A 17,127-nucleotide genomic window follows, 5' to 3' on the forward strand; every position below is an offset into this window, starting at 1 on the left:
GTGGTGGCAAGAGGAACAGAGATGAGAGGTCAGAGTTGGAACAGAAGAGCTAAAGTGAGCAAGATCTGATGATGGACTAAATTTTGAGATGAGGCAGAGAGCAGGGTCTAAACCCTGGCTACTCAGAGTGTGGTTTACAGACCAACAGCATCAGCACCACCTGCGAGCCTCTTAAAAATGCAGAATCTTAGGCCCCTCCCCAGACCTACTGAACCACAATCTGCATTTTAACAAGATCCCCAGGTGACTCATGTGCACAGTAAAGTTTGAGAAGTGCTGGCTTAGGGAACATTAGGGTTCCTTGGAAAGTTAGCTATGGTGCCATCCACTGAAAGGCAAAAGTGGGTTTGACTTTTGACAAGCTGGAGTTACAGCGCTTGCAAATTATTTTGCTTTAAAAGAAATACAGTTGGGCCTCCCTGGTGGCGCAAGTGGTTGAGAGTCCGCCTGCCGATGCAGGGGATACGGGTTCGTGCCCCGGTCTGGGAGGATCCCATATGCCGCGGAGCGGCTGGGCCCGTGAGCCATGGCCGCTGAGCCTGCGCGTCCGGAGCCTGCGCGTCCGGAGCCTGTGCTCCGCAACGGGGGAGGCCACAACAGTGAGAGGCCCGCATACCGCAAAAAAAAAAAATAAATAAAAAAAAATAAAAGAAATACAGTTGACCCTTGAACAATGCAAAGGTTAGGGCACCGATCCTCCTTACAGTCAAAACTCCAAATGTAACTTTACAGTTGGCTCTCTGTACTGCTCATTCCTGTAACCGAGGTTCTGTACCCGAGGATTCAACCAACTGCAGATCATGTAGTACTGCAGTATGTATTTAGTGAAAAAAGTCTGTGTGTTAAGTGGACCCACACAGTTCAAACCCGTGTTGTTCAAACGTTAACTGCAGAAGGTGCTGACTTTTGAAGGGGGGCAACGTGGCTGAGTTCCCCTGGGTCTGCTGGGAGGAAAAGAAACATGTGGAAAGACCATTTACAGAATGAGACGGAGCCGGGGGACTCATTCCCTTAAGGCTGTGTCTTCTCTCTGCTTGGAGTCTAGGAGAGAACAAAATATATTCTAGCGCTGCAGAGAAGTCTGCACAATTTAACAACTTGACTAACACCTTTACTAGGACCCAAGTCACTGAATCCTGCAACACTTCACCCAGACTGCATTAAAAAAAGGCTTCTGCTGAATGGCCTGAGGGACAACTCTCTCAAATTTCCTAGGAGGTCAATGTTTGATTTCGAGGATAATGAGGCATAGCCGTCATTGTTTGGAGGATCCTTTGTCTGAAGGAAGGCAACTCTAGAACACTGTGGTTGACCTTCCCAAGGTGGAACTAAACATTTCAAAATGACATTCTCAACTTGATCTTCAAAAAAAACCCCACAAAACTGTGTGTGTATATATGTATAAAGATGCAGAGAAAAATGTCTGGTAGAATACGTACTATATTGTTAGACTGAACAGTATGAGGGATAAAAGAGAACTTTAACCTTTTACTCTATAATGTAAATCAATTTTGATTATTGTATCTTTTATTTATTTGTAAAATTTTTTAAATGAAGAAACTCTAGATGGAGGGTCAAAAATCAAATTCTACTACTAAAAACATTTGAATTTTTAAGCATTTATAAAGGAAAAAATTTAATATAAAACTTACAGTAATTACAAACATACTTTCATCTTCTAATGCAGACTGTATTCTGTCTCTGGGGAAAAATAACACAAAATGAAAAAGCCTTATTTCATATGAGTAAATGAAATCACCTTTTTAAGCTAGATACCTGTAGAAACCTGCATTCCATCCACTGTAAACAAATGAGTTTCCAATTAACTTAGCCAACATGCTTTTAAAAGCAAAAATCAAGTAGTAAATGCCTTCTGAATCTAATACTGACATCTGAACAAACATATTTACTGAAGATACAAACTGCAAAGTCTTTAATGGTTACCTGCTAATGCATACACCTAACTTTTTAATATAATGTTTTCACAGGGCCCAAATGAAAAAACATAATTTTCTCTCAAGATTTTCTCATTAGGATGAGAAAGTAACAGAATGAGAGCCAAAACCAAGGAGCATCTGAGAGAAGAAAAATTTGGTTAACTTCTCTCAAAGTTCCACATTACATAAAGTATATCTGTCAGTTCTTTTTCTTAATCTATCCTCTTCTAAATATTGCCGTATTTTTAGCACTTTCCTTAAATCTTTACACATATCCAATTTTTGGTAGCTACCAGCTTTATGATTAATATTCCCCTCTTTCCTCGTTAACTCACTTCTGACAACTAAGGCATTAGAAATGATAAGTATCACAGAATGGCAGAAGCTATTTCCAAACACATTTTACTCTAACTTCCAAGTTATTCTGCCAGTTTATTTCTCTTTAAAGTCCTACACAACTTTACCTATACAAAGAAGCCAGCAGCCTCCACGTGACCATCTCCTGTTGAAGAAGCCAGAGCATACTGGCTGTTTTTGAAAACTTTTGAAGTCCAGGTGTTGCTCGGCTCACTATTTTACTCAGTATATTCACCTGAATTAAAAATACAAATGTAATAAGGTTTTCTATAATTTTGAGTCACAACTTTGTATTCTTCAAGTACATAGTGCTAAAACTAATTATATATGCTTTATATATGTACATATTTATATTATAAATTTTTCCTGTCTATTGTCTTTTTTAAATTGAGTGTAATATAACATTCCCACTAGAAATGGCCTTAATTTGAAGTAAGGTGTGTTTATGTGAGTATATATGTAAAAGTTTAACAGACTCTAGATTTCAGATTCAACAATAACAGCCATGAGTATGTTTTTCTCCTTGTACATCAACCCAGAAGATAAGCTAAATCTAACCTACACCCAACAAAATCATAACATGAACCAACAGAGAGCAGCAATGAAAATTAAAAATAAGGTATCTTCAAATTTTATCTGAAAAATTTATACCACATAAAAAAATCAAGAAAAATATTTTCCTAAGACTGGTACCAAAACATTGTCGTTTCTAACCAAACCTTAACCAAAATCCCTCCTTGCTGTAAAACAGTAGTTCTTAACCATTTGAGGACTTTTTGTGGAAGTCTAATGAAAGATATGGATGTTCTTCACAGAAACACACACCAAATTATTTAATAGGAGGTTTAAGGACCCAGGGTAAAAGAAACCTTTCTCAAAGGTTATGAATATTACCTCTTTATCAAGGGCAATTAAGAAACAGGATTGGTCTCATTCAGAAAATGAAGAATCACTACCAAAACAACAGGTTTCCCCACCCTTTAAAAAGTATTCAAAAAGTAATGTTACTTCTGTCTTAAGGCCAGTGTTTAATAAAAGTATTATCTGTATTTCTCATTCCTTTAATAAATTCTCTACTGGAATCCTGACTCCAGTGATTCACTAGGTGATTATTATTGCTTTTGTTATTTAATGAAGCTACTGCTTTTATAATGGAACAATTCAGAAATTGATTATTGAACTAATATTAAATGCTCAAAAAATGTTGGCTATTACTATTATTTCAATTATTCTTGAATGCAATAGTTTCTTGAAGTCCTTTCCTTTCCTTCAAAAGAGACTTAATTTTTTTTTTTCAAGAGTAACAGATGGAAGGAGAATGTGCTCTGAGAACCAGCGAACATAATGCTTCAACTTTTTTTTTTTTTTTAAATTTATTTATTTATGGCTGTGTTGGGTCTTCGTTTCTGTGTGAGGGCTTTCTCTAGTTGTGGCAAGCGGGGGCCACTCCTCATCGCGGTGCGCGGGCCTCTCACTATCGCAGCCTCTCTTGTTGCGGAGCACAGGCTCCAGACGCGCGGGCTCAGTAATTGTGGCTCACGGGGCCAGCTGCTCCGTGGCATGTGGGATCCTCCCAGACCAGGACTCGAACCCGTGTGCCCTGCACTGGCAGGCGGACTCTCAACCACTGCGCCACCAGGGAAGCCCGAGACTTAATTTTTTGAGCAGTTTTAGGTTCACAGCAAAACTGAGTAGGAAGTACAGCGAGTTCCCATTACTTTCTGCCCACAAATACACACAACCTAACCCCCTAACTGTATATCAATATACAGTACCAGAGTGGTACGTTTGTTACAGTCACTGAAGCTACACTGACATGTCATTACTACTGAAAGTCCATAGTTTACACAAGGGTTCACTCTTGGTGTTGTACATTCTATGGGTTTTGACAAATGTATGACATGTATCCCTCATAATAATATCACACAGAATAATATCACTCCAATAAAAATCCACTGTACTCCACTTTCTATCCTTACTGCCCTTTGAACCCTGGCAACTGCTGATCTTTTTATTCTCTTTAAGTTTTCCCTTTTCCAGAATATCGCATAGTTGCAATCACACCATATGTAGCCTTTGCATATTGGCTTCTTTCACTTAGTGATATGCATTTCGGGTTAATCCTCATCTCTTTATGGCTTGATAGCCCATTACTTTTAAGGGCTGTATAATATTCCACTGTCTGGATGAACCACAGTTGATTTACCCATTCACTTACTGAAGGACATCTTGATTACTTCTAAATTTAGGCTATTATGAATAAAGCTTCTATAAACATCTATGTGCAGGCTTTTGTGTGGACATATATTTTAAACTCTTTTGGGTAAATACCAAAGAGCATGAATGTTAGATTATATGGTAAGAGTATGTTTAGTTTTGTAAGAAACTGAGACACTGTCTTCCAAAGTGGCTGTATCATTTTCCATTCCCACCAGCAATGAATGAGAATTCTTGTTCTACACCCTTGCCAGCATTTGGTTTTGTTAGTGTTTTGGATTTTGTTCATTCTAACAGGTGTATAGTGGCATCTTGTTGTTTTAATTTGCTATTCCCTAATGATATATGATGTGTCTTTTTTTAAATTTTCATTTTATATTGGAGTATAGTTGATTTATAATGTTGTGTTGACATATGATGTTAAGCATCTTTTCCCATACTTATTTGCCATCTGTAGATCTTCTCTGGTGATGTGTCTGTTTACATGTTTTGTCCATTTCTCAGTTAGACTGTTCATTTTCTTACTGTTGAGTTTTAAGTTCTCTGTATATTTTGGGTTTTCCTTTTTCAAAGATGCAGAATCCCTTTGTCCTTAAAAGAAATATTATACAGACTCTCAACGTGTAAAAAGTAGAGCTGCTCTGGCTGACCTTCTAACCATGCCACACTTGTCACTACAACCCAAGACATCCTCCTTAAATATAGTATAGAAATTCACAAATTGATGCTGTTCAAAAAAAACTTAAGAGTACTGAAGTCTGACCAGCAATGCAGTGAAATTAACTTACCTGACTACTACAAATGTTTTCATACTCTTCCACAAGGTCAAAAACTGTAGTTGAAGAGTGCTTCAAAAAAGACTGCAGGAAATCAGAAAACATACTCATGGATGCTAGAACACATTAAAAAGAAATGGAACAGAAAGAGTTAAATGACATACTTCTAGGTAACTCTGTTTGTTTTAAAAACTTAAAAACATAGCTACAAATCCTTTTTTTTAACTGCTGTATTTTTAAAAATATAAAATTGTGCTGAAATACATGTAACAAACTTTACCATTTTAACCATTTTTAAGCGTACAGTTCAGTAGCAGTAAGTACATACACACTGCTGTGCTACCATCACCACCATGGGACCACAAAACTCTGCATTTTGCAAAACTAAACTCAGGATAGCCAAGGCAATCCTGAGAAAAAACAAAGCAGGAGGCATCACACTTCCTGATTTCAAACTACACTACAAAGCTATAGTATTCAAAACAGTACTGGCATAAAAATAGACACATAAACCAATGGAAAAGAATGGAGAGTCCAGAAATAAACTCCCACATATATGGTCAATTAATATTTGACAAGGGAGCCAAGAATATTGAACAGGGAAAGGATAGTTTCTTTAATAAATGGTGCTGGAAAAACTGGATAACCGCATGCAGAAAAACAAACTCAGACCCCTATCTTACACCACTCATAAAAATGAACTTGAAATGAATTAAAAACTTAAATAAGACCTGAAACTGTAAAATTCCTAGAAAAAAAAATGTAGGGAAAAAGTTCCTTGACACTTGTCTTGGCAATACTTTTTGGATATGATACCAAAAGCACAAGCAATAAAAGCAAAAAATCAACAAGTGGGACTGTATCAAACTAAAAGGCTCTATACAACTAAACAAACAATCAACAAAATGAAATGGCAATCTATGGAATGAGAGAAAATATTTGCAAACTATATACCTGATAAGAAGTTAATCTCCAAAATATATAAAGAATTCATAACAGGGCTTCCCTGGTGGCGCAGTGGTTGAGAGTCCGCCTGCCGATGCAGGGGACACGGGTTCGTGCCCCGATCCCGGAAGATCCCACATGCCGCGGAGCGGCTGGGCCCGCGAGCCATGGCCGCGGAGCCTGTGCGTCCGGAGCTTGTGCTCCGCAACGGGAGAGGCCACAGCAGTGAGAGGCCCGCGTACAGCAAAAAAAAAAAAAAAAAAAAAAAAAAAAAAGAATTCATAACATTCTAAAACAAACAATCCGATTTAAAAATGGGCAGAGGGGGCCTCCCTGGTGGCGCAGTGGTTAAGAGTCCGCCTGCCGATGCAGGGGATACGGGTTCGTGCCCCGGTCTGGGAGGATCCCATATGCCGCGGAGCGGCTGGGCCCGTGAGCCATGGCCGCTGGGCCTGCGCGTCCGGAGCCTGTGCTCCGCAACGGGAGAGGCCACAACAGTGAGAGGCCCGCATACCGCAAAAAAAAAAAAAAATAAAAATAAAAATAAAAATGGGCAGAGGAACTGAACAGACATTCCTCCAAAGACATACAAATGGCCAACAGGTACCTGAAAAGATGCTCAACATCGCTAATCATCAGGGAAATACACATCAAAACTACAATGAGATATCACCTCACATCTGTCAGAATGGCTATCATCAATAACACAAGGAATAACAAGTGTTGGTGAAGATGTGGAGAAAAGGGAACCTTTGTGCACTATTGATGAGAATGTAAACTGGTTCAGCCACTATGGAAAACAGTATGGAGGTTCCTCAAAAAATTAAAAATAGAACTACCATATGATCCAGCAATACCACTTCTGGGTATATATTCAAAGGAAATGAAAACAGGCTTTCAAAAAGGTATCTGTACTTCCACACTTACTGCAGCATTATTCATAATAGCCAAGACAGGGAAAAAACCCAAGTGTCCATCACCGGATAAATGGATAAAGAAGTGGTATATATATACAACAGAATATTATTCAGCCATGAGAAAGAAAGTGATCCTGCTATTTGTGACAGGATAGACCCTGGATAGACCCTGAAGGCATTAAGTAAGATAAATCTGACAGAGAGAGACAAATACTGTACTATATCATTCATGAGGAATCTAAAAAAGCCAAACTCATAGAAACAGAGAGTGGAATGGTGGTTTCCAGGCGCTAGAGGGTGGGGGAATTGAGAGATGTTGGTTAAAGGGTACAAATTTGCAGTTAGAAGATGAGTAAATTCTGGAAATCTAATGCACAGCATTTACTATAATCAATAAATCTGTATTACATAGTTGAAAGTTGCTAGGAGACTAGATCTTAAATGTCCTCACCACAGAAATCATAATTATGTGATGTGGAAGTATGATGGAGGTGTTAGCTAACACTAATAATATGCAAGTGTATCAAAGCAATATGTTGTACACCTTAAACTTACAGAATGTTATGTCAATTATACCTCGAAAAAAAAATCCTAAAACTATAACTCCCCATTCTCCCCTTTCCCTAGACCTTGGCAACCATTATTCTACTTTCTATGTCTATGAGTTTGACTACTCTAGGTGTCCCACATATGTGGAATCATACAGTATTTGTCCCTATGCCACTGGTTTATTTCATTTAGCATAATGTCCTCAAAGTACATTCATGTTGTAGCATGTGTCTGAATTATATGCCACTGTAAGTATATACCACATTTTGTTTATCCTTCGTCCATCAATGGACATTTGGGTTGCTTCTACCTTTTAGCCATTATGAATAATGGGGCTATAAATGAGGGAACACAAATCTCTTTAAAATCCTGTTTTCACTTCTTTTGGGTATATACCCAGAGGAAGAATTGCTAAATCATATGGTAATTCTATTTTTAATTTTTTGAGGAACCACCACTGTTTACCATTTTACATTCCCACCAACAATGTACCAGAGCTCCAATTTCTCCACATCCTTGTCAACATTTGTTATTTTCTGTTTGCTTGGGGTTTTTCTGTTTTTGTGGGTTTTTTTTTTTTTTTTTTTCTTTTTGCGGTATGCGGGCCTCTCACTGTTGTGGCCTCTCCCGTTGCGGAGCACAGGCTCCGGATGCGCAGGCCCAGCGGCCATGGCTCACGGGCCCAGCCGCTCCGCGGCATATGGGATCCTCCCAGACCGGGGCACGAACCCGTATCCCCTGCATCGGCAGGCGGACTCTCAACCACTGCGCCACCAGGGAGGCCCTGTGGGGTTTTTTGACAGTAGCCATCCTAATGGGTTCAGGTGGTGTCTTGTGGTTTTGATTTGCATTTCCTTAATGCAAACTATTACTTAATAATGCAACATTACTGATGTTGAGCAAATTTTCATGTGCTTATTGGCTACTTTTATATCTTCTTTGGAGAAATGTCTATTCAAGTCCTCTGTCCATTTTTCAATTGAGTTGTTTGTTTTCTGTTATTGTTGAGTTGTAGGAGTTCTTTCTACATACTGAATATTAATCTCTTATGAGATATATGATTTGCAAATATATTCTCCCACTCTGTGGGTTGCCTTTCACTCTATTGATTGTTCTTTTGACACATATTTTGATGTAGTCCAATTTATTTTGTCTTTTGTTACCTACAAGTCTTTAAAGATTCCAAAATGTATTATTCAGTAGTCTGTTGACCATTACTACAAAACCATGAGCCAAATTTTGAAACATCTGAATTATATTTTAAGTACACCATAACAAAGTAGCTGAGAAAGTTATAATAGATACTAAAATGACATGTTTTACTCAGGGAAAATACATACACTCTACTACAATACTGTATAATAATTTAAGGCCTCAGCCATGGTTCATACTAAAAATGAAATTTTTTATAGATTAAGTACAAAGTACTTTTGAGTCACTCAATATTTGAGTACTTATAACTGGCAAATACTACAAAGAAGGAGTGGTCACCAGAGTGTTAAGAGAAGGGCTCTGGGACTTCCCTGGTGATGCAGTGGTTAAGAATACGCCTGCCAATGCAGGGGACACAGGTTCGAGCCCTGGTCCAGGAAGATCTCACATGCCGCGGAGCAACTAAGCCCGTGCGCCACAAAGACTGAGCCTGAGCTCGCAAGCCACAACTACTGAGCCCACGTGCTGCAACTACTGAAGCCTGCGTGCCTAGAGCCCGTGCTCTGCAACTGCAATGAGAAGCCACTGCAATGAGAAGTCCATGCACTGCAACAAAGAGTAGCCCCTGCTCGACGTGACCAGAGAAACCTGAGCACAGCAACGAAGACCCAACACAGCCAAAAATAAATAAATAAATCTATTAGGAAAAAAAGAGAGAGAGAGAAGGGCTCTGGAATCAAACTGCTTAGTTTCAAATCCTGGTGCCATCACTTCCTAGCCAGGTGAGCTCAAACAGGTTACTTAATCTTTTTGAGCAGCAGTTTCCTCTCCCTGAAAATGGAAACAGTTACTGTATCTATTTAATGGACCATGAAAGGAGTTAGTGTTCATACAGTGGTAAGCATACTGACTAGCACTCATACATGTTAGCTTATAATGATAAAATGAAGAACCTATGTCATAATGTGCAGGTACAGAGACACTAAAAGCAAATTTTTTTTCCAAAAGGGAATGGTAATAACCAACGTAAAGTTAGAATAGTCACAGTACTATTTGAAGAACAACACTAGCATCCAGGCCAAATAAAACACGTCAACAATGTCAGATAAAAATTAAACCAAAAGAAAAAGAGAAGCTCTTTCAACAGCACAAATATGGAAAGAATAAAAATATTACAGACTAGTCTAATAACCTAACAGGCTACTACTTATACTGAAAGATTAAACGGCAAAATGCCACTCCAACTGAGAACTAACGTGAGGTTCTCAACCTTCTAGAGCTACTACATCAAATGTCGTAACTGTTACCATAACTAGTTGGCTTAACAAAAAATAGTTTTTAATGATGTTCAGGAATAGGAGACAATTTCCCTGATCTTAGTAAAACGACAAGCTACTGTGTTACAAACGAAATTTTACCAGCTTCTCCAGGATCGTCCTCCCGTAACATAACAGCACTGAGAGTTACATCCTCTGTTACACTGTGGGGCTCTGTGTTTGTGAAGAGCCCTGCACGCTGTGATGAGAATGCAGCGGCCCAATTACTGTCATCCAGATTAGTTACCTGAAAAAATAAAAGGAAGATACAGAAAAGTAATGCGGTTATTGCTGCTGAGTGAATAAAGACTTTAATACTATTAAAATCTTTTAAAGACCATAGGTATGTGTTTTTCACTTTTAAAAGAGAGCCATGGGGCCATTTTATTAAGGAAATCATGGCTTTTTTTTTTTTGGCCATGCCATGAGGCATGTGGGATCTTAGTTCCCGACCAGGGATTGAACCTGCGCCCCCTGTGCTGGGAGCTTGGAGTCTTAACCACTGGACTGCCAAGGAAGTCCTGGTGGGTTTTTTTTTTTTTAAAAGGCAGTATATTCCTTCCTTTTAAAAAAAATTTTTATTTATTTATTTATGGCTGCGCTGGGTCTTCCTTGCTGTGAACAGGCTTTCTCTAGTTGTGGCGAGCGGGGGCTACTCTTCGTTGCGGTGCGCGGGCTTCTCATTGTGGTGGCTTCTCTTGTTGCAGAGCACAGGCTCTAGGTGTGCGGGCTTCAGTGGTTGTGGCATGCGGGCTCAGTAGTTGTGGCTTGCGGGCTCAGTAGTTGTGGCTCGCAGGCTCAGTAGTTGTGGCTCACAGGCTCTAGAGCGCAAGCTCAGTAGTTGTGGCGCATGGGCTTAGTTGCTCCGCAGCATGTGGGATCTTCTGGGACCAGGGATCAAACCCATGTCCCCTGTACTGGCAGGCAGATTCTTAACCACTGCACCACCAGGAAAGTCCCAGTCCCAGCTTTTTTGTTTTCTTCTTTGTATTACTCCATACTTAAAAAAAAAAGCCAATAAAGATTCCATTTTGTAATATTTAAGCTGATATTAATAAGTAAACTAATATCAGCTTTAGTCCTATTGCTCTAGGACTAGTTCAAATCAATTTTTTAATTTTGGGAAATAGTACAGGACAAATGATCCAGTTTCTACAACAAATAAATGGTAAAGAAAAAAAGAATGATGGAGGAACTTATAGATTAAAATACTTAAGAGACATACCAAGCAAATGCAATGTGTTGAGCTTGTTTGGATTCTGATTTGAACAAACCAACTTAAAAAATTTGACGCAACTGAAGAAGTATGAACACTTAATGATATACGTATTGTAATGAAAAAGGTACACATAAAATGGCTATTTGAAATGATAAAGGAATTACTCTGTGTGTGTGTAGGGAGGGGCTAGATGTGTTAACAATATTGTACTTATGTTAAAGAAAGCATCCTTATGTCTCAGAGATACCTACTGAAGTATTTATGGATAAAATGGTATGAAATCTGAGAACTATAACGTGGGGGAAATGCTTGTGGGTGTAGATGAAACAAGATCAGCCATATGCTGATAACTGTTGAAAGTGGGCAATAAATACATGGAGGTTTACTCTACTATTATATTTCTGGACATATTAAAAAATAGTAATGAAAATCTTTTTAAAATTTACCTTTACTTAAAATCCAGGCATGAGCAACAATAAAAATGTACTTTTAAATCAGTCTCCCCAAGGAAAAATGCTAAAGATGGGTGCTGGGGCCCTATATATTAGTGAGGTAGTAACTATGGGCTGAGGAGAGCTTAGCTGCAGCTACCGAAGACTGATTGATAGTTTACTCCCTTCTGGATACTTATCATCATTATTATAAAGTTCAAACTGAAAATCTTACACAGTAGTGATATCCTGCATTCAGAAAAATACTTTGGTCCATAACCAAATCTTAGCAGGTAGACACATGGTAAAATCAACATAGCAAATAATTGTACTTCCTTCAGGGCTATCTAAGACCACTTCTCACAGCTGATATTAAAATTGGCAAAACAGGGACTTCCCTGGTGGTCCAGTGGTAAAGAATCCGCCTTCCAATGCAGGGGATGTGGGTTTGATCCCTGGTCAGGGAACTAAGAACCCACATGCCACAGGGCAACTAAGCCCATGCACCACAACTATTGAGCTCTCGCGCCTCAACTAGAGAGCCTGCACACCACAACTACAGAGCCCACACACCCTGGAGCCTGCGCACCACAACGAGAGACAGAAAACCCATGTACCACACCTAGACAGAGAAAACCCGTGCGCCATAACAATGAGACCACGTGCCGTAACGAAAAGATCCCACACGCCTCAATGAAAATCCCGTGTGCCCCAATTAAGACCCAAAACAATAAGGAAAATAAATAAATATTAAAAAATAAAATAAAATAGGCAAAACAAATCAAGACAGTATCTTTGACTATAAAGTAATTTCCAAACATTTTGTAATAATCAGTACATATTTACTCTATCCTGTTCTTTAAAAGAGTAACAATTTTACTATTAATCTTGCAGTTCTGAAGCAGTAAATAATAAAACTCATCTTCTTTTGCTTAAACCCAGAAGCAGTCACTTCACTCATGTTTTTAAGAAGAATAAGAATAAACATTGCCAAAATAAACCAGTTTCATAAGCAAAGTAAAACTGTTCAATGACTAGATCACTGTTAGATATTAACACTCTAAAAATTCATAAGACTGTAATAAATACTGCTAAGATCGATTTAACCTTCTAAGACAAGGAGAGGTTTAACATGCAACACCTCTTTTTAATAAGCACAGAGCCAAATAAAAAGGCATTTTTATCTTGTTTCTGGAACTAAATGGGCCACAATACTCTACTACTCCAACAAAAGTCTTCCATTTCCTTCTTCTCAGCTGGATACAATTCTTTCTTTTTCTATAGGGCATTTTAAGCACCCAGGTCAAGTCATTCTGTATCACAGTTTATAAGACATTTCTTTTGCTATTTTAAATATTCTATCATAGTGATTCCTAAGGAGTGTCTCCTCTACTTCTCCCAAAATTTCCTCGTCTTTCCTTTAAGGCTTTGTCCTCCTTCCTTATGACAGTCTTCACTGGTAACTCCTGGCTTCCTTCTCTCCTATGCTTCTTGGGCTCAGCTTTTATACCAATAGCAACCAATCGGAATTGATTTATGCTGATCAGCAAACTGTCAGGTTAACACATTCTGTCGGCAACTAACTGCTGCTGGTGCCACAGCTTCCACCTATGACACGAGTATGCTTAAGGGTCTCAGTTTTCTGAACGTCTTTCTAGTCAAAAACTGATTTCAATGAACATAACCGAATTATTTTATGACAGATAAGACTTCAATTCTCATTAACAGCTTTTAAGCTAAATATCTTACGTGAATAAAAAGGAAGGAAATTTCAGCCCCATCTTTCTACATACCATAGACAGATTTCCCAAGAACCCCGAAGACTGTGTAAGCCGAGGAGACCTCCCTCCAGTTCCAAGGATGCAGAAAATATCTGGCTGCCTTAGTAAGCTTCGGTTTGTTGGAGTAACTACTAGGAAGAGGTGAGTAAAAAGAATTCGAAATGCGTGAGCCTTGATCATGGAAGAAAACAAGCAAACAAACAATAAAGAATAATTTTCACTTTTCCATTATTTAGATTCTAACCAAATAAATACTTTCAATATTAACATTTCCATCATATGAAGATTCAACTTATTTTTCTAAATATGAATTTTTGGTACTACTGAGCCCACCAAGAAAAACTTTACTGCAAACAGAGATGCTTTCATTATAGCATAACTGAGCATAAAAAAAGGGACACTAATGAGGCCATGAATTTGCCAAATTCTAACTTTATAAAGCATACTATAGTATAGAGGACATGGGCCCGGGAGTAAGCAGATAATGGTTCGAATTTTGGTTCCATTACTTACATACTTACCTAGCTATGTTATCTGCGTTAATCAACTTCTCTAAGTTTCACATTCAGTCTTGGCAAAATAGAGATAATACCTATGTCATAGTTAGTATGCATTTATGTAAAGAACAGTGACTTACACATGGTAAGAGTTCAACAAATAGTAACTGCAATCATTATTATTTGTTCTTAATTAGAGATAATTTATAAAATATAAAATATATTATGGTATTAGTTGCTATTATTGTTATCATTATTAAATGCTTTAAAAGCAAAAAGAAAAATCTTACAAGGTTGTCGAAATGAGCTGGGAGTTCGGGGGATAACTTGGTTTCTTGGTGTAGTATTAGCAAAAATTTCATCTTGGGATGCCTGAACTACAGGAAAAGTTAAGAAAAGTTTTTTACGTAGAAAAGACACCATCAAAGTTAGAATGAACTATATTTACACTATACAAAATATGTGAATACATTTTTCAAGGGCAAGGTATTTTATGGCTACCGTATTTTCTATGCGAAGAGTAAATAATTCCCTCTCCCCTTTAAATTCTCAGTTATCAGTCTTAGGTTACTACACATTGAACTAAAAGTTGTTAGTCAGATTTCAAATAATAAAAAAAATCTAATCTCAGCAGAAGCTAACCACAGTATGATGGTCAGCAGTAAAATGGAACATCCTTATTTTCAGGGAAACATGAATCTCACTGAATTTCAGCATTATACTTACAAAATAACACATCTGGGAAGTTAAAAAAAACACACAAACTAAAACTAATGTTCATAGCATTTTATTATTATAGCTAGTGTTTAATATCTCTCATAAAAAGAAAAGTCTATAATCCTGATTCCGAACATGCTGCAATTTTTATAATCATGCTTAAAATGCAAAGGATACTTAAAACTCTTTTTTGAGCACTCTGTTTTCGTGCAGTCCGAGTCACCTCTGCCTCCCGGATCACAGGAGATGACATCTCTCCAAAGCCACTCCTAAAACGGCATAATCAAGCTCATGTGAATGAAATGAGAATGTAGCATTTGCAAAAAAACTTTATCACCATGATTGGACCAAAGGATCCTAAGTCAGTCAAGATGCAGATCATCCCAGTAGCCAAGTCTTTGATATTTTTGTTGACAATGCCCCTCTGGCTCCAAATCCTGCTTATCCCTTAAAGTCCTGCTCAGATTTTACCTGCACAAAGACTTCTATGACTTTCTAATACTTACTTGTTATTTTCTCCTATGGAATTATTTTAACACGTGGAATCTAAATTTATATTATAACACTGTTTTAGATAACTGCTTCATGACGGTAAACCTTTCCTCTTTGGATTGAGGTCCCTAAAACTGCAGGAACTCTTAAAAGGATCTTCTGTAGTTTCCAAAATACTTCAAACCATGGATACTACTATTTAAGCTGGTGACTTGGGAGGCTAAGTAAAAAAGAAATCTAGTATATTGGAGAGAAATGATCCTGCAAGTTTTTTCTCCCCAGACTACACTAAGGGTGTCTCCTGTCTCAGCACTACTGTAGTCACAATGCCCTTGTCATTGTCTGCCCAAAGTCTAGAAAATAAATTGTGTGAATTGAGAGGCCTGTATCTTAAGACAAGAATCTAATATGCATTTCGTCCACTTGAAAATCTTCAGATAGCTATCTCTGGCCTACAGAATCAAGTCCAAATTTCCTAGCATGGGTTTTACAACCTGACCCCAGCTTACCAGTTCAGCCTTATATTCAGCCAAAACATCACTCCATACAAACATACACTGCATGTGACCATTCAGCTACGTTTTCATATCCTTACTCCTTTGTACATGTTGCTTCTTTTACAGAGGCCTACATTTGCCCCCTTGGTCTACCTGGTGAATACTTACTCATCAAACAGCCTCCTGGAGTCTAGAGACACAGATCCAGGTTGGCAACTTGGTTCTTCTATTTGTTAACTGACCAAGTTCCTTAACCTTTTTTAGCCCCAATGTTAGGTGTAAAAAGAGGATCACAGTAGCTATCCTCACAGGATTGTTAGAAAGATTAAATTAGCTAATAATATATTTAAAACGTTTAAGTTGCTCAGTGTAGGCTACTGCTACTATTCAAACACCAACTAGAAAGTATTCTCCTTTGAGAGGTCTTCCTGATACCTCCCATGACGGGGAGACTTCATTGCTCCTCATTTCTTTTCCCACAGAGCAGTACAAAACACTTATCACTCCATACTGCTCGGCTGCCTCCTCCACTACACATTCCCCAGAGGCCAAGAACCTTGAATAACTCATCTTTTACGCAGGTGTCTGGCATAGTGCCAGGGTCATAGAAAGAATTCAATAACTATCTGGTGCTGGAACCTGTAATCAGAAAGTCTGGGCTGAGATCCTGTTCCATCACTGACTGGCTCTGTGATCTCGGGCAGGTCACATCTCGAATGCCGGGCCACCTCCTACCTCGCCCAACCCAGGAGCGAAAAATGTTGCGCGAAAGTGAGTAGATGGCAGAGCCGCCGTGGGAACCAGATTATCATTAGCTGTATCCCTTCCCGACCCAAGCGGCCTTTCTTCCATCAGCTGCAGTACCCCAGCCCGTTAAAGGAGTCCTAGGGTCAGCACCCGGGCCCTCGTCGGCTTCCTCTGGGAGTCGGGTTTCGTTCCTCCAACACCCTGGAGGGACAAGTGTCTGGGCTCGGCCGTCACCACCAGAACTCACCTGTCCATGGCTATAGCCTTCTCCCACCGAGAACCTCGCAAACTCAGTCCCAGTTTAACCGCCGCGTTTCAGCCTTCCCGCTCTCCGGAAGCAAACCCTTTGACCCGGAAGCACGTCCTCCCTAAGCCGCTGTAGAAAAAAGAGGCGAGAGGCGGGAGGGAAGGAACAACGTTCCCATTCGGCGCATGCGCAATTTCTTCCGCCTGCCGCCGCTTGTCCGGTCTGCGCAGGCGCAAAGGTGTGCCAGCGGTTGACGACGCTGGGCGGGACGGGGCAGGACGGGGGCGGGGCAGGGGGCGGGGCCTGACAGTTTCGCCTCGCTGTGCGGCCGCC

General features: G+C 39.2%; 1 protein-coding gene across 3 annotated transcripts in view; it reads right to left on the reverse strand.

Annotated features, from left to right (window-relative positions):
• The window catches only part of NUP107 (nucleoporin 107), a 52,290-nt gene extending 35,382 nt beyond the window's left edge, over window positions 1-16,908 (reverse strand). The window contains exons 1-8 of one of the 3 annotated variants that reach the window (XM_060112258.1): window positions 16,795-16,908; window positions 14,989-15,080; window positions 14,385-14,471; window positions 13,610-13,725; window positions 10,269-10,413; window positions 5,300-5,403; window positions 2,402-2,529; window positions 1,653-1,701 (exon numbers count right to left, since the gene is read on the reverse strand). In XM_060112258.1, coding sequence (XP_059968241.1) covers window positions 1,653-1,701; window positions 2,402-2,529; window positions 5,300-5,403; window positions 10,269-10,413; window positions 13,610-13,725; window positions 14,385-14,471; window positions 14,989-15,080; window positions 16,795-16,802 — 729 coding nt within the window. In that variant the 5' untranslated portion in view covers window positions 16,803-16,908. Of the gene's footprint in view, window positions 1-1,652; window positions 1,702-2,401; window positions 2,530-5,299; window positions 5,404-10,268; window positions 10,414-13,609; window positions 13,769-14,384; window positions 14,472-14,988; window positions 15,081-16,794 lie in introns of those variants that run through there. The other 2 variants (XM_060112256.1, XM_060112259.1) reach the window with 2 other exon arrangements.
• Between the last annotated feature and the right edge of the window lie 219 nt (window positions 16,909-17,127).

This window comes from Mesoplodon densirostris, chromosome 11 (assembly GCF_025265405.1).
Source record: "Mesoplodon densirostris isolate mMesDen1 chromosome 11, mMesDen1 primary haplotype, whole genome shotgun sequence".
In the NCBI taxonomy this organism is placed as follows: domain Eukaryota; kingdom Metazoa; phylum Chordata; class Mammalia; order Artiodactyla; family Ziphiidae; genus Mesoplodon; species Mesoplodon densirostris.